General features: G+C 41.1%; 1 protein-coding gene across 3 annotated transcripts in view; it reads right to left on the reverse strand.

Annotated features, from left to right (window-relative positions):
• Positions 1-27,908, reverse strand: part of LOC134610670 (phospholipid-transporting ATPase ID-like) — a 145,080-nt gene that overhangs the window by 11,284 nt on the left and 105,888 nt on the right. For all 3 annotated transcript variants that reach the window (XM_063453758.1, XM_063453757.1, XM_063453759.1), the window contains exons 4-22: positions 25,540-25,653; positions 24,199-24,297; positions 22,278-22,339; positions 20,178-20,250; positions 19,167-19,237; positions 18,787-18,869; positions 18,005-18,163; positions 16,893-16,981; positions 16,536-16,732; positions 15,730-15,938; positions 14,135-14,178; positions 13,787-13,952; positions 12,566-12,754; positions 11,400-11,515; positions 9,884-10,048; positions 6,639-6,750; positions 3,956-4,061; positions 3,109-3,262; positions 2,720-2,903 (exon numbers count right to left, since the gene is read on the reverse strand). In XM_063453758.1, the coding sequence (XP_063309828.1) occupies positions 2,720-2,903; positions 3,109-3,262; positions 3,956-4,061; positions 6,639-6,750; positions 9,884-10,048; positions 11,400-11,515; positions 12,566-12,754; positions 13,787-13,952; positions 14,135-14,178; positions 15,730-15,938; positions 16,536-16,732; positions 16,893-16,981; positions 18,005-18,163; positions 18,787-18,869; positions 19,167-19,237; positions 20,178-20,250; positions 22,278-22,339; positions 24,199-24,297; positions 25,540-25,653 (2,392 nt within the window). The remainder of the gene's footprint in view (positions 1-2,719; positions 2,904-3,108; positions 3,263-3,955; positions 4,062-6,638; positions 6,751-9,883; positions 10,049-11,399; positions 11,516-12,565; positions 12,755-13,786; positions 13,953-14,134; positions 14,179-15,729; positions 15,939-16,535; positions 16,733-16,892; positions 16,982-18,004; positions 18,164-18,786; positions 18,870-19,166; positions 19,238-20,177; positions 20,251-22,277; positions 22,340-24,198; positions 24,298-25,539; positions 25,654-27,908) is intronic.

The following is a 27,908-nucleotide window of genomic DNA, read 5'->3' on the forward strand; positions in this document are numbered from 1 at the left end:
AGGGGGGGCTGGGATTTAGCAGAGGGGGGGCTGGGATTTAGTAGAGAGGGGGGACTGGGATTTAGCAGAGGGGGGGCTGGGATTTAGCAGAGGGGGGACTGGGATTTAGCAGAGGGGGGACTGGGATTTAGCAGAGGGGGGGGCTGGGATTTAGCAGAGGGGGGGCTGGGATTTAGCAGAGGGGGGGCTGGGATTTAGTAGAGAGGGGGGACTGGGATTTAGCAGAGGGGGGCTGGGATTTAGCAGAGGGGGGGCTGGGATTTAGTAGAGAGGGGGCACTGGGATTTAGCAGAGGGGGGACTGGGATTTAGCAGAGGGGGGACTGGGATTTAGCAGAGGGGGGGACTGGGATTTAGCAGAGGGGGGGCTGGGATTTAGTAGAGAGGGGGGACTGGGATTTAGTAGAGAGGGGGGACTGGGATTTAGCAGAGGGGGGACTGGGATTTAGCAGAGGGGGGGGCTGGGATTTAGTAGAGAGGGGGGACTGGGATTTAGCAGAGGGGGGGACTGGGATTTAGCAGAGGGGGGGGACTGGGATTTAGCAGAGGGGGGACTGGGATTTAGCAGAGGGGGGGCTGGGATTTAGTAGAGAGGGGGGACTGGGATTTAGCAGAAGGGGGGCTGGGATTTAGCAGAGGGGGGACTGGGATTTAGCAGAGGGGGGGCTGGGATTTAGTAGAGAGGGGGGACTGGGATTTAGCAGAGGGGGGGACTGGGATTTAGCAGAGGGGGGCTGGGATTTAGTAGAGAGGGGGGACTGGGATTTAGCAGAGGGGGGCTGGGATTTAGCAGAGGGGGGGCTGGGATTTAGTAGAGAGGTGGCACTGGGATTTAGCAGAGGGGGGACTGGGATTTAGCAGAGGGGGGACTGGGATTTAGCAGAGGGGGGACTGGGATTTAGCAGAGGGGGGGCTGGGATTTAGTAGAGAGGGGGGACTGGGATTTAGTAGAGAGGGGGGACTGGGATTTAGCAGAGGGGGGACTGGGATTTAGCAGAGGGGGGGCTGGGATTTAGTAGAGAGGGGGGACTGGGATTTAGCAGAGGGGGGGACTGGGATTTAGCAGAGGGGGGGACTGGGATTTAGCAGAGGGGGGACTGGGATTTAGCAGAGGGGGGGCTGGGATTTAGTAGAGAGGGGGGACTGGGATTTAGCAGAAGGGGGGCTGGGATTTAGCAGAGGGGGGACTGGGATTTAGCAGAGGGGGGGCTGGGATTTAGTAGAGAGGGGGGACTGGGATTTAGCAGAGGGGGGGACTGGGATTTAGCAGAGGGGGGGACTGGGATTTAGCAGAGGGGGGACTGGGATTTAGCAGAGGGGTGGCTGGGATTTAGTAGAGAGGGGGGACTGGGATTTAGCAGAAGGGGTTCTGGGATTTAGTAGAGAGGGGGGACTGGGATTTAGTAGAGGGGGTACTGGGATTTAGCAGAGGGGGGGACTGGGATTTAGCAGAGGGGGGACTGGGATTTAGCAGAGGGGGGGCTGGGATTTAGTAGAGAGGGGGGACTGGGATTTAGCAGAAGGGGTTCTGGGATTTAGTAGAGAGGGGGGGCTGGGATTTAGCAGAGGAGGGGGCTGGGATTTAGCAGAGGGGGGCTGGGATTTAGCAGAGGGGGGGCTGGGATTTAGTAGAGAGGGGGGACTGGGATTTAGCAGAGGGGGGCTGGGATTTAGAAGAGAGGGGGGACTGGGATTTAGCAGAGGGGGGGCTGGGATTTAGTAGAGAGGGGGCACTGGGATTTAGCAGAGGGGGGACTGGGATTTAGTAGAGAGGGGGGACTGGAATTTAGCAGAGGGGGGGCTGGGATTTAGCAGAAGGGGGGCTGAGATTTTGCAGAGAGGGGGCTGGGATTTAGCAGAGGGGTGGCTGGGATTTAGCAGAGGGGGGGGCTGGGATTTAGCAGAGGGGGGCTGGGATTTAGCAGAGGGGGGACTGGGATTTAGCAGAGGGGGACTGGGATTTAGCAGAGGGGGGGGCTGGGATTTAGCAGAGGGGGGGCTGGGATTTAGCAGAGGGGGGGCTGGGATTTAGTAGAGAGGGGGACTGGGATTTAGCAGAGGGGGGGCTGGGATTTAGCAGAGGGGGGGCTGGGATTTAGTAGAGAGGGGGCACTGGGATTTAGCAGAGGGGGGACTGGGATTTAGCAGAGGGGGGACTGGGATTTAGCAGAGGGGGGGACTGGGATTTAGCAGAGGGGGGGCTGGGATTTAGTAGAGAGGGGGGACTGGGATTTAGCAGAGGGGGGACTGGGATTTAGCAGAGGGGGGGCTGGGATTTAGTGGAGAGGGGGGACTGGGATTTAGCAGAGGGGGGGACTGGGATTTAGCAGAGGGGGGGACTGGGATTTAGCAGAGGGGGGACTGGGATTTAGCAGAGGGGGGGCTGGGATTTAGTAGAGAGGGGGGACTGGGATTTAGCAGAAGGGGGGCTGGGATTTAGTAGAGAGGGGGGACTGGGATTTAGTAGAGAGGGGGGACTGGGATTTAGCAGAGGGGGGGCTGGGATTTAGCAGAGGGGGGGCTGGGATTTAGTAGAGCAGAGTGCTGTAGTTTAGTAGAGTGGGTTGCTGTTATTTTTTTTTTATACTGTACTTTTCAAAATAAACCTACGTTTTTATGAGAATTTAAGGGTTTTTTTTGCGACCCGCATAAACTTAAACCTTGTTTATTTGGCCCATGCTAGCCTTTGAATTTGACATGCTTGGCTTACACAGACATACTTTTGATCATGCTGACATCATTAGCGCCATCTCCAATAGCCAGGGTCACAGCCTTCTTGTAGTTCTTCACCAGCTGAACCACCTGAGCTTTCTGCAGGGGAGTAACCCGACAGCAAATCACGGCTTGGCACATACATGCTGTCCTTAGGAGCTCAACTGCCATTTTCTCTTCCAGGGCGTAAGCCTTTATGAAGATAAACAGGTGTAAGAGTCACGGTATGCAAACCATATCAAGGGACAGTCCATATTATCACACTCTCTGGCCAGGGTATCTGGCATAGATCTCCCTCTGCTGACCACAATGACATTTGAGGTGTTGTTTCCTATTCAAGGAAGAGAACCTAGGTGGAACAATAACTTACTGCAATTTCCCAGGTGTATCGACTTACCAGACTGTGTCCATTAATAAGAATGCCATATGTGTCCTCTCCTTTCATTTCATCATCAGGAATGATTTTCGATTTCTTGGAATTTGTCTCGATGTGAATGTTCACTTCGTTATTGCTGAGAAATGAGTCTGGATTCATTTTTTTTCTTGCATACCTAAAATAAATAAAGCCAAGTATAGCACAGATCAGTCTCAAGCTGCTGGTTCCAAAACTGCAATCATCTGCAGTTAGAAACAGTAAACAAAGTGCCTCAGATGATACGCAGAACAAACTGCATGATTTTTTTGTGATATGCAGAGACTCCAGCTTCCCAAATCTCTGTGTTACGCAAAGACTCCCAAACAGACAGAATCTGTTTGTTTGTTTTTTAAATTCTTTATTTTTGTTGCGCAGGTGAGTACAAAAACATTGACAAACGCCACAACAGCGTACATGTGTGTATAAACAGGCTAAACAGTGGCAGAGACAATTGCGCATTTTTAATTTTTGAGTAAAGGCTTAACATAATTATGTTAGCTACAGGAGAAATGGAAAATGGTACATCTAAAGGTCAAGGATCATACAATCTGGTTGATGTTTAGGTATTAGATAATAAAATTAGGATAAGTGGAACCAGAATTCTTGTCTTATGTTGAGCGGGCTCCTTTAGCCGAAATTTTCATTGCTTCAGTAAAATATAACATGTGATAAGAATAATAAGCAGACTAACCCTGCTTGTCTAGCGTATACGCGTATATAAACAGGCTAAACAGAATCTGTTTAATAAGCAGGGCCAACATAATATTAACCTCTATTAAGTAATAAGGATTTTCTCCCCTGCCCCACATACCACTAACCGATATATTACCTGAGCTCCTCCAGCACCTCTGATGAACTGGTACCCTTAATGACGAAAACCTCCTTCATTTCATCCTGCAACATGTTACACGCGTATCCAATGTTTTCTGCCGTTTCTGGGGAAACATGGAGGATTTAAATGTTACTCCTGTGATTCACACTCCTCCCTTCTGTACTCACTAATGTCACAGAATTTACACACTAGCCCTCTATACCAACCAATGCCCCAGGATTAACACGTCTGCCTTCTATAAACATCACAGGATTAATATGTCTGCCCGCTATAACCAGCAATGTCACAGTGTTTACATACCAGCCTTGTATAACCACCAATGCACAAGAATATACACCATACTATCATACACACCCGTCCTCTACATGTACAACAGCCATATCCACACTATCCTAAAAACACACTTTACAGTGTAGCACAACATCCTACTTTTTAGGAGGATTGTGGTGATAACTATGGAGTATTAACAGTTCTCTCATTCAAAGGGACACAAGGTGGAGATTGTGTTCTAATGCCTGGACCATCTGTACTATCTTGGTAGTTTATGTCTAATCTTTATTTGCAATAATGATACTAACAATAATCATATAAAGGCATTTTCAGCATGGATACATTCACCTTTCACTAGTTTCTTATGTACTGCGGCTACATTTTGTTATTACCAATAATTTTATTTTAGGACATCAGCATCTCCCTGACCAAGGCAGAGTAGCTAGGTATTAATAAAGTCCTTCTTGTTGGTCCAATCTATAGCTGAAACAGCAGGGGAACGATTATTATGATTAATTTCAGAAAGTATGGCTCTGTATGCCGTGTAACATCAGTACTAAGAACAGCATGGGAGGGCTACCTGTGGGACACACCTTGTTTACTTCCTTACAGTGAGATTGCAAGATCTACCGCAGAGATCTCACAATGCAGTTATCCTCCGTATTTATTAAAGAAGAACCTTTGGCTATAGATATACAAATAACTGATGAAAAAAAACTTGCAGAAAAATTGTGATTGGATGACTCAAGACAAGGTGTTGCAGAAACTAATACAAATAAAGCTCCAGGGCCTGATGGTATTCATCCCCGAGTAGTTAAGAAAATAAGTGGAAATAAGTGAACCTCTGTTTTTAATCTTTTAAGATTCTTTTCTTTCAGGAATTGTACCAGAGGATTGGAGGAAGACAGATATTGTTCCTATATTCAAAACGGGTTCAAAATCCTTGCCTTCAAATTATAGACCTGTAGGCTTAACTTCTGTGGCTGGGAAGGTTTTTGAAGGGTTATTAAGGGATAATATTCAACAATTCATTGAGAAGAAAGTGGTTATCAGCAAACATCAACATGGTTTCATGAAGCATAGGTCATGTCAAACTAACTTAATTGCATTCTACAAAGAAGTAAGTAGAAGTATAGATCAGGGTGTTGCAGTGGATGTGATCTATTTGGATTTTGCCAATGCGTTTGATACAGTTCCACACTATAGATTAGTGTTCAAACTCAAATATTTTTTTCTAGATGAAAATTCTTGTTCTTGCATATAACTTAAAAATAGAGTACATAGAGTTGTTATTAATAGTAAATTTTAAAGCTGGACAGAAGTGGTAAGTGGTGTCCCTCAGGGTTCTGTTCTGGGACCCCTTCTATTTAACATGTTTATAAATGATCTTGAAAAAAGTCATGTTTCAGTGTTTGCAGATGACACAAAACTCTGCAAAGTAATACAATGTGAGCAAGATATTACTTTGCTGCAGAGGGATTTAGAAAGACTGGGGGACTGGGCACTCAAATGGCAGATGAAATTTAATGTAGAGACACTTCGGTGTAAAGAATGCACAAGCAACTTATACCCTAAATGGTAGTGTATTAAGGATAAAAACAGGATTTGGGAATTGTTATAGACAACAAACTAGGCAACAATTTGCAATGTCAATCAGCAGTGGCTAAGGCATAATGCATAAACAAAGGGCATAAAAAGGGCATTAATTCTCGGGATGAGAATATAATTTTGCCTCTTTATAAATCACTGGTAAGACCACATATTGAATATGCTGTGCAATTTTGGGCACCTGTTCTAAAGAAGGATATTATGGCACTGGAAAAAGTGCAGAGACGAGCTACAAAATGAATAAAAGGAATGGAACATTTTAGCTACGAAGTAAGGTTAACATATTTAAACCTCTTTAGTTTAGAAAAATGTCGCCTCAGAGGGGATATGATAACATTATACAAATATATTCGGGGCCAATAGAAACCATTGTTTGGAAATCTATTCACAAACCGGACTTTACATAGGACACGAGGTCATGCGTTTAGACTGGAAGAAAGAAGATTTTGTCTAAGGCAAAGGAAAAGTTGTTTTACCGTAAGAACAATACGAGAATGTGGAATTCTCTGCCTGAAGAAGTTATTTTATCAGAATCTGTACAGATGTTTGAACAGCAACTAGATGTATACTTGCAAAAACATAATATTTAATGATATAGCTGTAGAGTAATAGCTTCTTGATCCAAGCATAAATCTGACTGCCATTCTGGGGTCAAGAAGGATTTCCCCCCCCTATTTTGTTGCAAAATTGGAAGTGCTTCAAACTGTTTTTATTTTTACCCAACAGAAAAAAACAGGTGTGAGGAAAGCGAAATTTGGACACATGTCTCTTATCAGCCTATGTATCTATGTAACTATCTTACCTTGTTTGTCTCCTGTTAGAACCCATATCTTAATATTAGCTTTTGTTAATGTCTCTATGGTCTGGGGGACTCCGTCCTGCAGCTTGTCTTCAATAGCAGAGGCTCCAATTAACTTAAAAGACAAAGAAGTATCCGTTAAATTAATATTAGGGACATAAGAGTCTCTTATGTGTTTCCAAATACATGAAGGTTAGATGTCCGACCTGATGTAGAATGAATAGTGTGAGACGTTAGTCAGCTGTAGGATGGATAGTGGGAGATGCTCGTCCGGTGTAGAATGGATAGTGGGAGATGTTTGTCAGGAGTAGCATGGATAGTGGGAGATGTTCGTCAGGTGTAGGATGGATAGTGGGAGACGCTCGTCAGGTGTAGGATGGATAGTGGGAGATGTTCGCAGGGCCGGCGTGTCCGACAGGCAACTTAGGCAGTCGCCTAGGGCGCACCGGTCCGGAGGGTGTCAGATTTAAGTGCACAGCTCTCCCTCCTGCCACTCAATGTAGTGGGGTCGGGCGGCGCGCGGTACAGGAGCATCTGTTTCCTGTACCCGGGCGCCGGCGGACTGACAGGAAGTGCTCACTTCCAGTCAGTCCGCCGGCGGCCGGGTACAGAAAATAGAAGTTCCTGTACCGCGGTCCGCGCCGCTTGGCCACGCTACATAGGTAGGAGGCACAGCAGTGAGGGAGGACCACTAAGGAGGGGAAGGAGGACCACTAACTAGGGGAGGACCACCATGGGGGGATAGGGGGTACTGGAGAGGACGACTAAGGTGTTTGAGAGATGGGGAGAGAGGAGGAAGGATCACTAAGGGGGTGGGGGAGGACCACTAAGGTGTTGGGGGAGAGGGAGGACATCTAAGGGAAGAGGGGGGAGGACCACTAAGGAGGGGAGGACCACCGAGGGGGGACTGGAGAGGATGTCCCAAATAGAGAGTTATGGAGGCTCCGTATGCGTCCGACCGGTTTCATCCTCAGGACTTATATGGGACTTATTTGGGACATCCTTATCCAAAACTCACTCCTTTATTACACCTTGGGATCCAGAACCTTGGTGTGTTCAGGAACTGACTCAGAACATCTTGGAGTCCCTTTGTGGCAGGTCTTTTGACCTATTGATGTGCCTTTCTGGCCACTGTTAGTGGCAGACCACTTGTGAGTGCATTAATCAACTTATCTTTTATCATTGTATCCAACAGTTTTACACTATGTTTTGTTTTATGTTAATGTTTTAAGTGATTAAAAGCTGGAATATCATTTCCTAACTGGAGTACTACCAGTATATTTCGGGAGACCGATAACCAGTGTATGTATATTATCTCACACATGTAATTGTAGCACACCACACCATTTATTTTGCCTTTTGTGTTTATCACGGTTTTTGGGGAGTTAACTGGGGTGTTGGTGACAACTAGGATTCTCACTAGACTTCTTGTGCTTTTGTTTGGGAAATTATGGTGATTTATTTTTGCTGATGGCTTCGTGATGGTTATTTCAAAAGAATTAACTATACATTTTCAAGGTTTTTTGTTGTTTGTTTTTTTACATAAATTATGAATAAATTCCATTTTATAAACAAATAAAGATTTATCTTTGCAATCCCTCACCATAACTACTTTCTCAAGTTAAGTAGTGTGGTGGTGGTGGTTTTTTTTGCTTGCGGGTTCAATCCCAGCCCTGAATGAATGGTTGATGCACAGCCAGTAACCATTCACAAGGCATATGGAAAAGGACCACTATAAGGAAAATATTAGTGTTGCCGTTTTTAAATTTCCCTTCTAGGATAACTGTTCTGATGACTTGGCAACTTAAATGCAGCTTGTGCTATAAAAAGCATGTGGGAAAATGTGTTTTCCACAAAAGAAGGGACTTTATCAATCTGCTTTATTGTGTATCGGGTCATGTCACATGGATATCAATAAGGAAGAGGTCACGGCCGGCAACATAATCTCTCCTTCCAGTGCTTCCTTTTAAAAAAAAAAAAAAAAAAAAAAAAGGTAATTGGGTTTGCAAAATGTTTCTCTACGTCATTATAGCTTGGGGAGGTCATGTTCCGAGACAGATGTAGTTCGATGCTGATTCCCAGGGTAACGGGTTTTGGGTTAATAAGGCAGGCCTGGAGTTAATAAAACACCAGTAAGAGTAAAATAACTTAACATTAAGCTGTTTGTAGTAATTTTATAAGATTACTAAGAATTTTGCTGGGTGCTCATCTTACAAGTAAGAAAGCAAATGCAACAAAAAAAATAAAAACATCACCCACAAAAGAATGTGATAAAAAAAAAAAAAGAACATAATCATAAAATGATAGTTGGTACTGGTAAATTAGTCTAAGCCTATGATTGTCACTCTCTAGGAGGCACTGAATAAAGCACAAAGCATTTTATGTGTTAAACACACTAACAGGGTAATTGCACATTTCAGAACATGTTCTAACGAACAAAAAAAAATATATCAATATTTTAGCACACATTTTTCAGTTCCTTTGTCAATTGACAACCATCCTCGGTTTTGGAAATGGCAATAGATTTTTTTTTATATTTACTTGCTCTCTATTTTTTTCAAAAGGTTTTTTTTCAATAAAGTCATATGATGTAAATGGAGTGCAACGGTTTTCCTTTGTTGTTGTGAATATTTAGATTGTATATTATATAAAATGCTTTTTCACACACACACAGATACAGGTTTGGTTGATTATAAGTAGCTAGGTTCCCTAGATACGGGACCTGGTCAAGCATTGTGGCCCTACATAGATGCTTGACCAGAACATTGTTAAAACCGACATTTATTTTAATACTCGTTTGTGAGAATTTGTGTCTGTCATTGTGTATCTGTAAGTGAGTGTCTGTGTCTAACAGTGTGTATATTATATTTGTATGCATTTTTCAGTCTGTATTAGTGTGTGTTTGTGTTTATCTCACAGTTTGTGTTTCTGTGTCCGTGTGTGTGTGATTGTCTGACAATGTCTATCTGGTATTGTGTACCACTATGTGAGTGTGTCTGGGAAAGCGTATCTGTGTATGTGTTAGTGTATATCCGTGTCTAGGAGTGTGTGTGTATTTGTGTGTGTTTGTGTGTGTATCTGTGAGTGTGTCTGGGAATTCATAACTGCATATGTGTGAGTCTATACCCATGTCTAAGAGGGTGTGTTTGTGTGTAGTTACGTATATCAGGAAGTGTGAGTTTGAAGGGGGTAGCCAGCTAGTAGTTTTGAAGGGGTCCAAAGAGGCAGTCCTGAATGTGGTCTCTAACCTTAAGGTTCTTCTCAATTTCTTCATATAGCTCCCCCAGCTTCTCCTCTCGATTTTCCAGAGAGGTGCTTGCGTTGTGATGACGTTTCTTCCAATCTGCAAAGTAGGTTTTGTCTAGGTCTTTATAGGCGAGAACTAGCGTACGGAGGCCTTCACCAGCAAACTCCTGCCGACCAAGAGATAAGTAAAAATAAAGGAGTCAAAGGCAGGCTGTGGAATCCTGTGCATGTCTTTAGAGACTGATGCACAGGGTACAGAGAGGTAAATAGAACATATCTGCGAAATTCACACATTGTTTAGTTAATTGTAAGCATGAGTGTGGCTATATGATCAGTGACAGCTTTTTCCCGAAAGAAAATAAAATATTTCCATCTGCTGAGTTAAACCATATAATCTCTTAATAAAATACATATTAACCCCTTAAGGACACATGACATGTCATGATTCCCTTTTATTCCAGAAGTTTGGTCCTTAAGGGGTTAAACAAAATACAGTGTATTCGGAATCTATTCAGACTCCTTTATTTTGTTATGTGGCAGTCTTTATTTCAAATCAATCTACACTTAATACTCCATAACAATAGCAAAAAGCAGATTTTTGAAAACTTTGCAAATGTATTATTATTTTTTGTTCACTTATACATCGTGACCTTTGTTTTTTAGGTATTTGAAAAGATGGTGCAGTGAAAGAAAGATAAACAAACAAATATGCAGGATAGACGTACTAACTAAACCACAACTATTGAAAATTGACTAGAAAATGCATTTTCAACTCATGCCAGTTCCCAGCGTAGTTAGAATCTTGACAACGATATGACAGGTTTACATGGTACCGACATTTACCAAATTTTCATTGAGGTTTGTACAATATTGCTTTATGAATTAACCATAAAAAGACATTTGTTTTATTTATTTTTTGCCCACGGGAATGTAATTTAGGTGTATTGTGATTCATGCAGGACATTACCTAGTCAACAATTTACCTAACTCAAGTCATAAGAAACTTCACTTTCTTTGACGTTAATTTAATACTTTTAGAAAAATGGTTTCATAGTTTAAAAAAACATTTTTTTAAATATATAATATATATATATTTAATATTTTTAGAGGATAATGATTCAGAGCACTCCAAAGGGCTTGATGAAAAAATTTTTTTTATCTGTGTGAAAAGATCAACGTTTCGACCCGCAGGTCTTTATCAAGATCTATAAAAAAAATATATATATAGTTTGAAAAAGGTATCCAAAAATATTATATTGTTTGAAAAACGTATCCACAAATAAGAATTTGAGGCCTGAGCAAAATGAACTACAATAATATGGAGATTTCGATTTAAATACATTGTATACGTAGTGAAGGAATAAGAACACTAGCTATTGTTGGACCTGTCATTTTGAAGCCAGTCATCTGACATCACAGACATCTCCAGTAGTCCAAACTACAAATAGCTGGAAAGCAATTGTTTGGCCATCAGTACCGTATATAGCTAAGCCAACATATAAATGTGAAAGTATTTACATTAAGGTGGTCAGTGGTTACTTCCTTGAGGTCCTCACTTGACCGGCCCAGAAGCTCATACACAATAGTATCAGCTCCTTTGCAATAGAGGGTGAGACGTCCTTCTGGGCTTTTCACTGTGGACAGAAGAAATACTATTAGAATATGACATAATGCAATCTTACTTGGATTTCATACATGACACTATGGCTGCTTAAGAGATATTATTGGTAAAAAAAATAATAATTCCATTCCTTGGATGGTGAGAGCCCATAAGTAGTGACATATGGGATAAAGAAATTATTTACACCTGCTCGACAGCTTTTATGCAAATAAGCACTGATCAGGGCGCCATCGCCATTAGGATAGGTCTTTTTGATGCTGCTCTTGGGTGAGAAGGAGGTCGGTGCTACTGCTGATCACGGAAAAATATTATTGGCTTTCAAGGCCTATGCTAAGTCTGGGATTGCTGACTTGATTTGCACTATGCGTCCTGTGCCAAACACATCTGAGTCCTGCTGAGCGTACTAGTAATATCCTAGCGCTCAAATTTTGCCCTCCTTCAGGGCCATACGTTGAATTTCTTCTCATTGCTATTTCAAAACAAGGTCCTTTCTGGCTTTGGTCTGGAAGGCTTCTTGGTGACTAGTTGGCGTATCCATAGGATAAGAAGATCTCATCCAGAGGTGCTCTACAGGTCCCCTCTGTTCCTTTCCTGTTCCTGTTCCGAAGGCGAGAGCCTACGAAGTCCATGTCCTTCATTGAATGTCAATGCTTGGCTTGTACTTCAACTGCCCTGCTTGCTTTGTTGGGGGGAAGGGGGTTCAGCTTTTCCTATTCCTCTGTTTGGCTATATGTGGAACTGAGCATTCTAGAGTGGCGAGGGAAGAGTGTGCTGAAGCATTGCATTATGGGTATCTGTACCTGCACATATGTCATGACTCATTTGATCTCACCATCTGGAAGGAAACTAATTTGTCAAGTAATACACAATTTGTTTGGAATGCAAAGGAAGATTCTGGTTTTCCTGTAAGTAGATTGGAATTAAAATGTATCCGGTCCTGATACAAACGTAATGGATAATTAGTAACCACTGTACTTTAGCAGGCCATTTGTACAGTGATATTGAGCTAACCCACAGCTCACCTATCACAGACATCCTGCTATTGAGCTAACCCACAGCTCACCTATCACAGACATCCTCTTGCGCTCATTGTTGAAGTCCAGGATGGCCAGCAGCTGATACACCTTGGTCTCTCCCATTTCTACCACAGTGATGGTCTCTGGGGTACGGGATCGAAACACAAATCCAAAGTTTCTAGCTGCCGTCACAAGAGCGCCCTCATCAGGAGACTGAGCTTGATAGACCAGTTCACCTAGGACCGAAAAACACAACTGGTCAGAGCAAAAAACATATGAGACACATTCAGGGAGACAAGATATAGTATTTTCTTATTTTAAACGTAAATTGCTGTATTAATAAAAGAAAAAAAAAGTATATTAGAATGCACTGTGTTTATGTTACACTATCAGGGTTTAAATTAGAAATGTCAGGAATTCAAAGTGGATTTCAAATTTCGGTATAAATGTGCTCTCCTTTTAAGTATGTGCACTACTAATACAATGTTATAAACACTCAGTGTGATACATGCCGAGAGCCTCATAATTAGACAAGGAAGCAGCTAAAGGAGAAGAGGTGGATTTTATTGTCCTGAGTGATTAAACAATATATAAGATATTTAGCAATCAATTTCAAATTTTTAGGTCATGGTGGCTTATCTGGAAAATTACAGGGTTATTCAGTAAAGTGTCCATTTTAAAGAATTCAAAATTAGTTTACATTTTTAAGCCAAAATATCTGAACTGAAAACAAGGGAGATTTGGAGAAATGTTCTAACTTGGATAAAGTGGCTTAAATTGAATTGAATTGGCACTTTAATATGAGTCACTGGGAATCCAATTGCATTGTCAGATTTCAGCATTTATAAAACACCAGTATTCTGCACACACAGGTTGGACATCATTTTAAGATACAATCCAATGTTGGGTGAGACGTCCGGTGTGGTATAAAAATATTATTCACAGCATCAGCGTTTAACACAATGACCGTATCAGTGCAGAAGAAAAAAAAACAAAAAAACAACTATCCATCGTTAAATGTAAAGTATACACCAGAAACAATGATAGTGGAATCACTACCTAAGCAAATCGGTTAAAGGTAAATTGTGCTTTAAACAGCTCAAATATTTGCTGCTGTCTTTTGTAATTCCCAATATATAATACATTGTTGTAGTATACAGGGATCATTATGTTATGTAGGTTCCCAGGGGCCTAACGTATGTATTAGGTAGGTGCCTTGGTACACAGAAGGCTGTACATATCCATGAAGTGCCATCCTCTACACTCACCTGGTTTCTTCTCTTCCGACATGGCAGTATGACACAGGGCAAGAAGGCGGAAAAATTCATGAGAAAAAGAATCTCCAATTTTTACAGACTCAACCAATCGGTGATCATGGAAAGCAAATTTAGGGTCAGCCAGAGGATTGAAGGAGAAATCCACCTTCTCTGTATGCTGTGTAAGTAAAGAGCATTAGTAACTTCCATTAGTAAATGATTAGGTCATAATTATAAGGACAATTCAATTATTAAATATGACCGAGATAATTGGGAAATACTATTGTTTATAGGATCCTAATAAGGCAAGTAGTGAAATAATAACTGGAAATCGTTTGAACCGTAGACATGAGAACCTACCTCATTTATCTCCAGCCTGTTCCCGGCAAAGTCAAACACGTCTCCTAAAAGAGAAGACACATATCACAAGAATAAAGATCGGCTCCCTGGAGACAGCAAGGTCCGGTGAGTGTGGAAGCTACATTTCAATGTACTACTGTTTGTGTTGCGCAGTTATTCTGGTAACACTGGGGATGGTACCTTGTAATGAATGTGCAGGAAGCTCTGAAGCACCGATTATTAATTAATTAATAATGCTACAGATGTAATAAAAAATGCATAAAAAGGGAGCGCTATAACCACTCCAAACCGAGAACTGCATGTCTCCTTACTTGATGCTAACCAAGAGATCTGCGTATCTCAAAATCTTAATCACTCATTACCATGCATGAAACCTGCGTGTTTCCTCCTATTCATGAATCAATAAAAAGATATTTACAAAAAAAAGGGTGGGCAAAAAAACTTAGCAAAATAAATATGCGTATAAAAAATAAAGTGTAATCCAATAAACAATTAGAAACCCAAAAAGTGCATGAATATAACTCACAAGATAGAAGTGGTATCACTGCCACTCCAGTAGGTGCATGAAAAAGCCCCAACAGGAGGGGCGAAACGCGCAGTCCACTCCTGTCTCCAGGCTAGCCGTGTGCAGCTTGAACACTTCTGGCTCCTGTCGGGCCGTGCGCTCCGAACAGTCTGATTGGATGCGCGGTCCATACATTATTATGAACGCTGCTCGTTGCGAGCATTTTCTTAAAGGGGAAATGGGAGCCTAACCTTGCAGTCAGCTCCCATTGGCCCACATCAATCCGGCGCCCCCATTCACGCTAGTTTCTATGCCTTATTGTGGTTTCTGTTCCTAGTACCCTTTAGTGCGTCCCTTGTATTATTGTATTATATTCTGGTATTGACCTTGGCTTTGTTTCCTGACTCTTTAACCCTTGCCTGTCTTGTTTGCCCCTCTGATTTTTACTGTGTATCGGAACTGGCTGTCTCTGCATTACCCAGACCTCGGCTTGCATGTCAACTACTCTTTACTCTATATGCCCGGTAAGACATTTATATTCCCTTTGTTTGTTCCTTGCTATCCTAAACTCTGCGTGTTATGGTTATACTCCGTGACACTTTTGAGGTTTTAATATATCTGACAGCTTTGGATATATTTGGACTTTTTTGCTCCCTCTTTGGGACCTAACTTGTTCCTAGGAATTGGTCCTCCCTATGCCCGATACTGTGGAATGACACTTATCCACTCCCTTTGTCTTAGTTTTATTCATAATTGTTTATTAGTTTACACTTTATTTTTATACACATATTTATTGTGCAAAGTTTTATTGCGCACCCATTATGCATTTTTTGTAATATCTTTGTAGTGTTTGGGCAAGGATGAGCATTTCAAATAAAGATGGATGTCATGCAGAAGACACCAGTGGGAAACCTGTGGAGATGGTAGGGGGCTTAATTCATGCAGGACCCATTTGAAGTACTGTTATAAGGTATTTAGCAATTAAAGTCGATGGATATTGTGAGGAACGGTTACAGAGCTGTGTTTGTAATTATTTTTATTTTAATCGTTATGTGTTTAAATAATAACTTTCTATATAAACACTACATACCGTATGAGTTGCCATTAATGGAACACTTATTAAAGGTCATGATATTCTGGGTGAGGGTTCCGGTCTTGTCGGAAAAGATGTACTTGATCTGGCCCAGCTCCTCATTAAGAGTTGTGGTGCGAGCCTCGGCTGGGGTGTCTTTCCTTGGATAATACATCTTGCGGTCCCAGTTAATGTAAAAACTGTTTCCTAATCGTATGATCTCAACACTGGTAAGAAAATGGAAATAATCCAATCAGGAGGATGAAATGAGTGGAGGAGGAGAAGATCAAATAACATTAGAGAGAATGGAATTGACAAAGATAGGGGGAGAATATGAAAAGATGCACTTTTGTTAATATATTTACTAACCATGTCATGTTTAATATTAACTGGAAGAGAGGAAGTGGTATAAAAAAAGATGACAGAGAAAAAACTGATAAGAGAGAAAAGTCTAGTCTATGAGAAATCCATCAGAAGATAAAAATCACATAAAAAGGAAAGAAGAGTCTAGTGAAACATCAAGAGAGGTTTTGTCTGCCACTCTTAAAAAAACAAATTAGGTTTAATTGCAGTCCTTTTACGTGTCTAAAACCACTGTGCAATCTGTCTGTTTGGGGCCACTCTAAGGAAACCTATGGGCAAACTTTTTGTTCAGGATCCAGTCTGGGCCATCTGCCCCCTGTACCTGACTTTCAATTCTGGTGGGACGATAATCCATGCACTCAACAAGTTCAATATGAATTAAGTATTTCCTATCGCGTGTGCTTCTCCCCAATATAACAGAGCTTTAATTTAGGAAGATCTCTACTCAGTATAGGCCTTACCTCACATAGAGAGAAATTGGTACCACAGTGTTCAAAATAATGACATATGACCAGAACATAAGGAATCCTGAGAACGCTGCGTTGGTGACACCATCTTGCCACGGAAGATAGACCTGGAAGTAATAGCCTTGCTTTGATTCCCAAATGCCATTCCCAATAGCCAGGATTATGCACATGACAGCCAGAAACACAAAAATCTAGAAGATAAAAAGAATAATCCACAGAAATAAGAGAAGGGACAGGAAAAAAACATCTACAATAGAACAGAGAACATTTTCTTCTATTTTGCGATTTTGCTCAATCAAATAGACAAAAATAAAGCCCAGTAACATCCCCACCCTGTTTTCTGCTACATACCCAGAGGACGAGGAGATTCATGAGACGGTCAATACTGGTCCTTTTAAGAGTGGTCCTGCCACTATTCTGCATTAGCTTGGTGTCAGGCCCTACACGGAAAATTAAAAGTGGACAGGTAATGGGTCGGCAAGTACTAACAGTCGTGTATTGTCAATATCGGAAGCTTCAAATCATGCATCTACTACATCTGTAGGTACTAACAAGAATGTACATACTGCTTCTGCAGATACTACAAGGTAGGTGTGAAACCAATAGGAAGGTTTTACCCAGCAGGGCTAATTATGTTACTGTTATCAGTTGACTTGATATAGCCATTCTTTTAAATGAACATGCCATGGTTTAAATACAATCACACAGGTTCCCTTAAAGCAGGGGTTCTCAACCCAGTCCTCAAGGACCCCCCACCAGTCCAGGATTTAGGGATTACCCTGCTGTGTCTAAAGTGTTTTTTTTTTCTCTTTTTCTAAACACCTTAGACACACACAGGTAATCCCTAAATCCTGGACTGGTAGGGGGTCCTTCAGGACTGGGTTGAGAACCCCTGCTTTAAAGGGACACTATAGTCACCAAAACAACTTTAGCTTAATAAAGCAGTTTTGTTGTATAGATCATGCCCCTGCTGTCTCACTGCTCAATTATCTGCCATTTAGGAGATAAATAACTTTGCTTATACAGGCCGAGTGACACCTCAATTCATGTGACTTATGCAGCCTTCCTACACACTTCCACACATCTAATTATTCAACTTTCTTTATGGCACATTGTTAATTTAGAATTTCGTATCTCCTTCTCTGTTAATTGCATTCTGGACCCTGCAGGAGCCTCTTGTGTGTGATTAAAGTTCGATTTAAAGAACAGGAGATAAAAACCCTCAAAGTAAGTTAACATCTGATGGAAAATGAAACCATTTTTTTATGCAGGCTGTGTCAGTCACAGCCAGGGGAGGTGTGACTAGAGTTGCATAAACAGAAGCAAAAGCAATTTAACTACTAAATGGCAGAAAATAAAGCAGTGAGACTGCATGGGCATTTTCTATACATTAAAAATGCTTCATTAAGCTACAGATTATTTATTTTATATCCATTTAAGCTTAAACTGAATGGTAGTCTGACCTGCAAAGATAACCATTCCAAAGCACCATTCTGTGTTCCGCAGCGTACAGCCCCGTAGCAAGATCTTCCCATTGTCCAGAGAGTATTTCTCGCCTTCATAGGTCAGAGTCCCGGTGAAGGTGTCCAGCTTGTTATTTGGAGCCTCACATACAACTTCACCTAAAAGGAGAAAGACAATGTATTAATTATTAACAGAATAGTACAATAGATAGTACGATAGATAGATGTTTTATGTTAAAGACATAAGCCAGGCATTTTAAACCAGATTCCTGGGTTCTGTTAAGGCTTACTTTAGCAAAAGGACAGGCAACTAGGGCCATTTCACTATTCCACTAGAGTATGACTACTTTACCAGCGAACTGGTGGAAGAGCCTATAAGATTTTGTTTACAGGCTGTGGACATCCCAAGATTGCCAATACCTCTCTGTAGGCTTTTTTCAAACTCCCACCTTCATTGGGGATTACATATTCACTTACAGAATTATTCTTTGTCAACAATGACTTCTACCTGGTGGAATGTCATATGTTCTTCACAAATGAGAATAAGGAATACAAGCTCAGAATAAGAGAGCAAATAATTATACAGCATTTAAAAAAAAAAACTGAGAGACAACACTAGGCCGAGTTGTGCAGAAGTAACTATTGTCTAACCAATAAAGGAATACTTTAATATAGTCTGTTTTATATGATTGTTTAATAAGGTATATGCTCAAATATGAAATGATCCCTTAATATAATACTTTTATGTCGGAGTAAAATAGTTTTTCTTATGATAAACCAACCATCAAATTGTGACAGCTGATGGAGGTCTCCGCCCAGGTCTCCTGTGATCGTCAGTGACTGCTTTACTTTTAAGTTGGTTTCCCTGAAACAAAAGATGAGAAATTAGAGGATGTACCGGTACATTGTACGCTTTTTAGGGCTCGGAGTCTCCTGTGAGTGTTTCATGTAGACTCTTGGTTCTGTATAAAATGCAAGAAACATTAATGTTTCTGCCATTCTCAGGGGGCTAATTAAATATATCAAGGAACCATTTAGTGATCTCTTGATGACCATGTAAATGGAGAACAGATGTTTGACATGTGATAAACATAATGTAGACATTAGCAGAACACAAAGTAAAAGCAGAGTATTGTTCTTGGAAAAATAGTGAGACACTAACCCATCAAGCTCAGCAGTTTCAATGTAGATCAGGCTGTTGGGTTCACTGCTGGATAGTAGCAGAAGATCTGCCTAAAGACAGGAGAGCCGTTATACACACATACAAATTCACACCCTCATACTCAGCTTTCTCTACATTCCTCAAAGTTATAGACATAACACAAATCTAAGGCAGCCATTTGGAGATGTTCAGTAAGGTGACTAGAACTTCAACAATTTTTCAAAAGTGGACCATCATTTGGAGACGTTCAGTTTGTCAACCATGAGTCAACAACTCATAACATCACACAATTAAACAATAAGTCCACTCTGGGCTCTGTATTAGTCCAAATAAGATGGTCAGAGCGATAGTATGTTAACTACTAGAACCAACTGCAAATCTGATGCAAAATGTCACGTGAACTGTGAGTCTGCAGCACATGAATTTATCAAATGAGTTTTCTTTTCTTTACTGGCTAGCCAAGGTTTTGAACCTGGTTATGCTAAGCAGCTCATACCCCCCCTCCCTAAACTGTAATGAACTAAGCTCATAATAAAGTTGAGTAAGGACCTCACCCTAAATCTAAACTTAGGGGTACGCCACTAATGGCAATGACTTTCACCCATATTCAACACCTTGCATGGAGTTTAATAGGTGTTTACTGACCCGACTAAAGTCATCTGTCCAATTGTAACAATAAACATTGCTAATTTTTTCTATAACTGGTTTGGAGAGGAATCTGGAAAGCATTACCATTTAGAGAAATACAAGATGGGTAGTAGAAAAAAAATGAGGCAAGCATTTAGGAGATATGGATAAAGGGGATATGGCGTAACTTTAATATGAAAAGAGGGGATATGGCAGGATTGTTCTGATATTTAGGATGTTGTAAACTACAAAGAATGGGTGTAGCAGGACTCTTCTGAAATTACAGAGGTATGTAGTGTGTGGCAAGTCTATTTGAATAATACTAAGGACTTGTGATGACTTTTGAGATTAGTGTGGTTAAAGGCAGACTTTCTCCATTCTCACCGTTACAAAGTTATTATTTTCCAGCTTGATAATATCGCCCACTTGCACATTCATCCATTTCTCATCTGTAAACCTGCAAGAGAAAATGCATTTATTTTATAAACAAGCAAAATACCCATAAAAAAAAATGAAACGTTCAAAAAATGTTTGACAGGAGATGTGGTCGAGGAGAGGATCAGCACCCCAAGACTCATTGAACCTCTACCACTACATTGATGTGTAGTGGTTATGGTGCTTAGAATGTGGCTTAAAGCTTGTGTCACGGTCTTATATGCATAGATAGTTCACACATCGTAATTCACTGAAATGGGAATAGCCAGAAATTGTGCAGTTTAGGCTAGTACAGCTGAGAGGAACAGCATCCGCTAAGTACTACATAATTAAAAGAAGCAGTGTTTATTATTACCAAATGGGAAGAGATCATTTCATTTAGATAGCGTTCTTATTGACTACAAGATAGACCACGAACATTCTATAAATGTTTGGTATCTTATTTAAACAGCATTAGTCATGCAAAATGATAAGGCGGCACCTTCGGTAGGAAAAACTTGAATGTACATTTATTCTATGTGGATTGTCTAAAGAGGCGTTTAGTCAGCATACCAGTGCAACGCATTAAAATAAATCTTTGGATACCGTTCCACAATTCCTGTCAAAACCATTCTCCGCTCAGACCCTGTGCAGCCACTTGCACAATATGAAAGTTTCACTTCTGCAATATCTGTTCCAACATCCTTTAACCTTAGAAAGTACTGATGGGCGGCACATGCAGAACTCCCAGCTCCCTGAGCTCTCAGCCTATCACTGCTGTTGAAACTAGAAGTTAAACTATATATCTATATATCCTATATATCCACAACAATTATGGTGCTTAGACTGCTCCTTTAACCCCTTAAGGACACATGACGTGTGTGACACGTCATTATTCCATTTTATTCCAGAAGTTTGGTCCTTAAGGGGTTAAATTGTCCCCTAATACTATAACAGCATTGTAAGCAGTTCAAGCACTTACTGGCTGTAACACCCACCCTCCATTGCTGCCCCCAAATGCTGTCATTGGCCTTGCTTTGGGGATATGTTCCGTGCTGACCTGACATGCTGGTTTCATTGACAGCACATCAGTGTCAGTGTGTCCCGAATCACTGATGTCTGCAGATGTTGCTGAGAAGCTGAGCATCTAATCATGTCAAAATGTCTCTGACATGCTTAGTCTACTCTCACAGGATTTCTGGTTGTGAAATGAGGTTAGATGCGATAAAAAAAAAAAAAAAAAAAAAATGTATTTGCACGCTTTACCAGGCACCGCCAGCAAAGTATGTAAATCAGCTAGCGCTAGTAAAGTCGTATATGTCAAGCACTGCTGGGCAAAGGGGCAAGAGTGCGTGTGTGCAGCATGTATCCATTAGAAAGCGGAGCATGTATTAATGCTCCCGTGCAAGATCGCCGCAACACAGAGGCACAGCAGAGGAGAGGACGTATTATTTCATTACCTCTGCAGCACTACCCATCCTTGGTAAGATTTACTGGGGGGGAAGGAACGGTCACTTCAGGCCCATCTAAATGTGTTGTTTTTATATTTATTAATACAATTAATAGAATTGTTAGGTTTCCATTTCTCCTATATTCTAAAGATAGAATATTATCCTATATATCTATTATCTAGATCTGTTAAGCCATGCAATTCTTATATGACAACACTACTGAAAATAAGAGAAATACAAATTCCTATCAGTAATATCTTTCTAAAAATATATTGGGGTAACAACTGACTGACCTCTAAAAGCTACAGAAAAAGAAGGCTACGTATGTCGGAAACAAAGCATACACATGTCTTATGATTAAATAGCAAACAAGCACATAGATAAAACAAACGAAAAAAACATTTTCTTTTTCACACATAAATGCATCTTTTTTTTTTTTTAATATTGTATTTTGTTTTATTCTTTCAAGTTTGAGCAGTCATTATATCCAAACACACAGATTTCATTTTATATATAAATGCAATATTCCTTTTACTCGTTTTGTTGTCTGCACGTGAGGTTTAGCTGCTGTATATCTAATGATCACTTTATGTATATGATCACTTTATGTGTAACTTACTGGCCCTCGTTGAGCACTTGTACTCGCCGGTTGTTGACTTGATTGTCACTTTTGTGTCGATACTAAAACAAGAAAGTTAGTTAGTATCCACATGTCATGCGACAGGGGCTTATTGACTAAACTGTGAATTCTAGGGGAAAAAACAAATATATGTAAACATATAGAAATACAGACATACAGTACGAAACAAAATGTCAACTGGAATAAAAGTCTAATAAGATTCTCAGCTATATAAACAACAAAAACTGTCTGTCTAACAATAAATACTAACAAGGTGTAGAGACTGAAAATATGAGACCTCCAACTGTAGACAACTAGTCCCTTGATGCTCTGCACTGGACACATGGAAAGCTGTCTAGTAAAGGTGTAACTTTGCAGATGTAAATGCGGTCACATTCTGCAACCAACAAGCCAGTAAAGTTTATAATGGCTACTAGCGAATTGTGGCTGTTTACATGATACAGAATGTTACTGTTTGTGGCTGGTAAGTAGTGGCTGCCTTTAAGGTGGCTACGTCACTTTTGGGGTCTTTGTACTTTTTGCAGGTGACATGCCCACTTGGTATGTGGCAGCTAATTAGAAATTGACATACCTGAAGCTCATAGTATACAACGTTTTCAAAACATTCCTGTGAACTGTCGCAAGTTAAACGTATGGAAAGCTTACTGGGATTTATTCAATAAATAGCAAGTTATACTTAAAAAGCAAATTGCAAACTTTAGGTAAATACAGCCACGCAACACAGTTTTCAGCTTACTACAATTAGCTGTTTAAATGAAGCAAAATCTGCTCAGACAATGTAGTGAAGTGAAAGTACAGTAAGTGAAGTAAGTACATATATGCTGAGCAGCCCCTTCATAGTGTTCTGGTAGAGGTGCTATAGCAGTTTGTTGTCTAAAAATGACACTTTTTGTTGGTTTATAAAATGGTGAATGCTACGTGGTATAAGGCACACGTTAGCACGTGGGAAGTGGGAGTTAGGGCATTGGGGAGTGTAACGGGACTCTTATTGTACCAACGAGTGGGTTACTAATGGCTTCATGGATTAGGTTAATGTAATTCAGTGCCCTGTGACTGGAGCAAGAGGTTAAACAATGGGTGCTGTAAAATATCACGAGAATGTAAAGGAGGAGTCATAGGTAAATGGATCATTTTTGAACATTAGGAGGGCTAGGTGGCATTCAACCTACCCCGGTATACATCACATGCAGGGTGAAGACCCTCAGGAGGAGTGAAAGGAGGAGAGCAGGAGAAGTTCAGACAGGGAAGCTCTGCAGAAAGACAATCCCAAGATGGTGGAAAGGGCAAGAGCAGGAAATCCTCAGGCACAGTGAGCAGCAGGACAGTCTGGCATGGGAAGAGAATCTCAGCCAAAGAGAATAGTGAGCAAAGATGTTAAAAGGAGGTACGCTATAAAGAATAGAGATACTCCCCAATATGTCACAGCTGGAGCATGTACCCCACACAATGGATTCAAACAGATAAGGATATCAATAATCACAGTGTTCCGTCAGTTACGGTATGGTTAATGTGTCAAGAAACAGAAAATATTCAGCATTAGCCCTCTCTGCGCCGTTGAACCGACACAGGCTAGGAAGCCTTAGGCTAGGCCAGGTCTGCCATTCAGAAAGGTTTAATGTTGAATCCTACTTACACGTATAAATATTTTTAACAATACTGAGAAACTGGACTTTAGAGGTCCTGAATTTACCAAGTTTTATCACACCAGTTGACAAAAATGTCGGAAAAAACAAACAGACCTGAATGCACTTCAAAAACTTTCGCCTTGAACCAGAACGCCTAAAATAAGCTATTGTGGTTATGGTGGTTGGAGAGTCCCTTTAATATATCTAATACATATTACTCTCCCGCATGAGCTCTTCAGATAAGCTACCAAGTGAAGGGAAGCTTCACCACTTACATAGTCATCAATGGCATCTTTAACAGCGGACACGGTCAGCACCAGAACCAGAGGGACCACAGTTGTAAACCAGGAGAGGGAGGAGACTTGAGGGATTAACTGCGTAAATACAGAAAGAGATCACTTACATTAACATAGAGACATTGTTATAGAGCAGTCATGTTTAAACTATGGTTCACAACAACATGTGCCATGATGCTCAGACTCGGAAATGTTACGTTTTTTACTTGGTCACTAACTCAGTGTGTGGGATGAGAGGAGATTGTGTACAGGATTATTACAGTTATCAATGGGGATCGTGGAGACCTCATTTTCCAAAGCTGCAGTATGTTCTATTAATTTGTGCTAGTGCTTTAGTGCTCTAACCCAGGGCAGTGGCAGTTTTTAATTCATCAGATTTGATTTTGCTAACAAAGTTTGTTTCCTTTTGTTTGGTAACATTTTCAGTTTTGCATTAAATAGTTACCCCAAACACCATAACCACTTAAGTGATTTTAAGTGGTCATGGTGCCTGGAGACTGTATGTGCAGCATTTTAGTATGAAGCAACGCACAGAGCGAGTTTAACCCCTTTGCCTACAGAGGTGTAAGTCCACCTCCGGCAGCATCATTAGGGTATCATTAGCCAGCCAGGAGAAAGAGTTCTGGGATGGCTAATGTGAATTCTGTGCAAATTTGCCAATCATTCGCAGAGAGCAGCTAATGGATTGGGACCGGATCAGTTTTCAGCTGCTGAAGAAGCCAGACGTGACAAAAGCGCTGAAAGAGTCTCAGAGCATACGGGGGCCCAGGTACAAAGGCAAACCGCTGCTGACTGGTTTGACCCATTAGACAACCCATAAGGGAAGTCCAGATCCAAAATGCCAGCAAGTTCCTTCTGCACGAGAGATACAGCAACCCTGGACGATCGTTTCGACCTTCTTTGGGCCTCATCAGCGAGGTATAGCGGATATCCCTCTAGGCACAGTGAGCATGGCGTCTATGTCAGGATTACCCTTTTAACAGACCCTAACCAAATGCAGTATGCTTATTTTCTTGTTTGTTGAGAATCTTTGAGACGAAGTGAACTATTGTTATTTTAAATCTGTACTGAGATTATGATATTATGATGCTAACTAAGCCATCCAGCAGGGTCGCCGATGCTTGTGGGTATTCACCCCCTTATAATGTGTCCCAATAGTATTAACTGCATCTCATGTTGGCAGATAGCCTCCATTAGCCGGTTTAGGAGACTCATTTCTGCAAAACCTGTTACAGTATCAGTAAATATCCCTCGTTCTTTATCTGCATTGAATGTATTACTGTGTATACTGTGCTTTCCGCCTGCTCTCTAATGTTTTACCTGAAGAACGAGGAGAAACACAAAATAAGCGTTCGCCACTCGCTGGAACTGCTCGAAGAGATTGAGGGGCAGGAAGGTGAAGATGTTATACTTCGAGGTCTTAATCGCATTGGTCTGTAAGAAAGAGGAGAAAACAACAATTTAACAGACATACTTTTAATACAAACAATCCTGGTATTGTGTGTTAAACTGTTTAAAAACATTGTTTCTGTGTCCTTGTCCACGTCCCACTAGCCTGAATTATGCTGATAAATTACAGGTAACTCCCAGATTGCACCTATTCCCTGTGAGAACATGGAATTACTCATTATAGCCTACAGATCAAACTGTCAAAGGTCATATTCTGAAAATAATCAGACTGCTTTGAATATACTTTGATTTTTTTCCTCCCATTTCAATTGCTTATCTCTACCGTAAAGAAGTCAGTATTTCCCAGCCTGCACTTATTCTGCTGTTCCTGATGGCCACCTAAGATACGGCAGACCCAGGAGCGGATGGAAAGTCTGCACCTACTGCTATTGCAAGGGAATCCTCTAACTGCAGGACATGAATTTGGTTGCTCCTGTCATTAAATTCCCAGGGAAGAAGAGGACAGTGGAATGGGATGTGAGGTCTACGCAAACTATAGAATTTATAGCATACATGATGCAAACATTAGAAAGAAAGCTTTGGATGATTCTCAGATACCAGTGCTACATTAAAGGGACACTATAGCCAACAGAACAACTACAACCTTTTGAATTTGTTCTGGTGAGTATAATCATTCCCTGCAGACGTCTTGTTGTAAACACTGTCTTTTCAGAGAAAATGCAGTGTTTACATTACATCCTAGGGATAACTCCACTGGCCACTCCTCAGATGGCTACTAGAGGTGCTTACTGGGAAAGTGCTGCACACTGTGCAGAACTGTAATTTAGTGTCTCCACCCTCTGCATGCAGACACTGAACTTTCCTGATAGAGATGCATTGATCAATGCATCTCTGTGAGGAGGTGCTGTTTGGCCATGGCGGTTTTTGGCTCCGGCAACAGCCCACCTCCTTGACTGAGATCATCAGAATTAGCTATCTTAGCCAATCCAATGCTTTCGTATGGCAAAGCATTGTGATTTGCTGAGATCATAATTTCTGGTGATGTCAGCCAAGGATGCAGATCAGGGACAGAACCAGCACCGGCAGACTCGATTAAAGGTAGCTTTTACTATATATAGGGTGGGTCAAGGAGGTTAATTAATGTTTTTAACACTATATGGTCAGGAATACATTTTTATGTTCCTGACCCTATAGTGTTTCTTTTTTAACTTTTAAAGGTGGGCTAATGTTTGTGCCTAGAATATGGCACCCTCCTCTAGTGCTTAACAAACATGCTAAAAAGTATAATGTGAATGATTATAGCCAGGATTCTGTATTTGTATAAGGAACAGAGTGACTCAGCTGCATACTTTTTGATAAACAATAATATATACAGTAGGCACATTCCCAAATTACGGTAATGTTACATACTGCCCCACAACATGAAGCATATGTCTTCTGCATAAACATGGACATCGGGAAAGTTTAAAGGTACACTATAGTGTCAGGAGTGCAAACATGTATTCCTTACACTATAGTCCTGATGTAGCTTTTTGGGTGTCCAGCCCCCTTTTGATCTCAGTAAAAAAGGTGATTTTCTCCCATCAGCCAATCAGCATCTCCTCATAGAAATGCATTGAATCAATGCATCTTTATGGGGAACGCTCAGTGTCTCCATGTAGTGCATGGAGACACTGAACTCCAGTATTGCACACTGTGCATCACTGGAATTGGAAGCACATCTAGTGGCCTTCTGAGTGACTGCTGCTAGAGGTGTTCCAAGGCACCAATGTAAGCTAGTGTTTACATTGAAAAGCATGCAGGGATAGACTACAGACACCAGAAACACTACACTAAGCTGTAGTGGTTTTGTGTCCTTTAAAGGGACACTTTGGACCCCTAAGCACTTTAGCTGAAATGCCTTTTCATTTTACAAAAAGTGTTAATTTCCACGTAATTTGCCACATATAGAAATCAACCTTGTTACACCCCCTATCAATCAGACAACTAATCCTGTTACTTCCTGGTTTGTTTAGCTCAATGGTGCTAATCCCAATAGTCAGACAAATGCTTAGAACCTGCCTTGCAAAGACTTCTCACTGAACTGCACTGGGAAGTCTGTGATTGGACAGCCACAGAAAGGCTGGGAAAGAAGGGTGGGGGTGGGGGGCTTGGAAAGGCTTCAGACAAGAGATCTGCAGCTTTTACATGCTGTTTTTAGATCTGTCCCCAATGAGACAAATGCATGCATGTTATCATTTGTGTTATTTTGGCTAAACAGTGTTTTTACATTTGTTTAT

This window comes from Pelobates fuscus, chromosome 5 (genome assembly GCF_036172605.1).
Source record: "Pelobates fuscus isolate aPelFus1 chromosome 5, aPelFus1.pri, whole genome shotgun sequence".
Taxonomy (NCBI): Eukaryota; Metazoa; Chordata; class Amphibia; order Anura; family Pelobatidae; genus Pelobates; species Pelobates fuscus.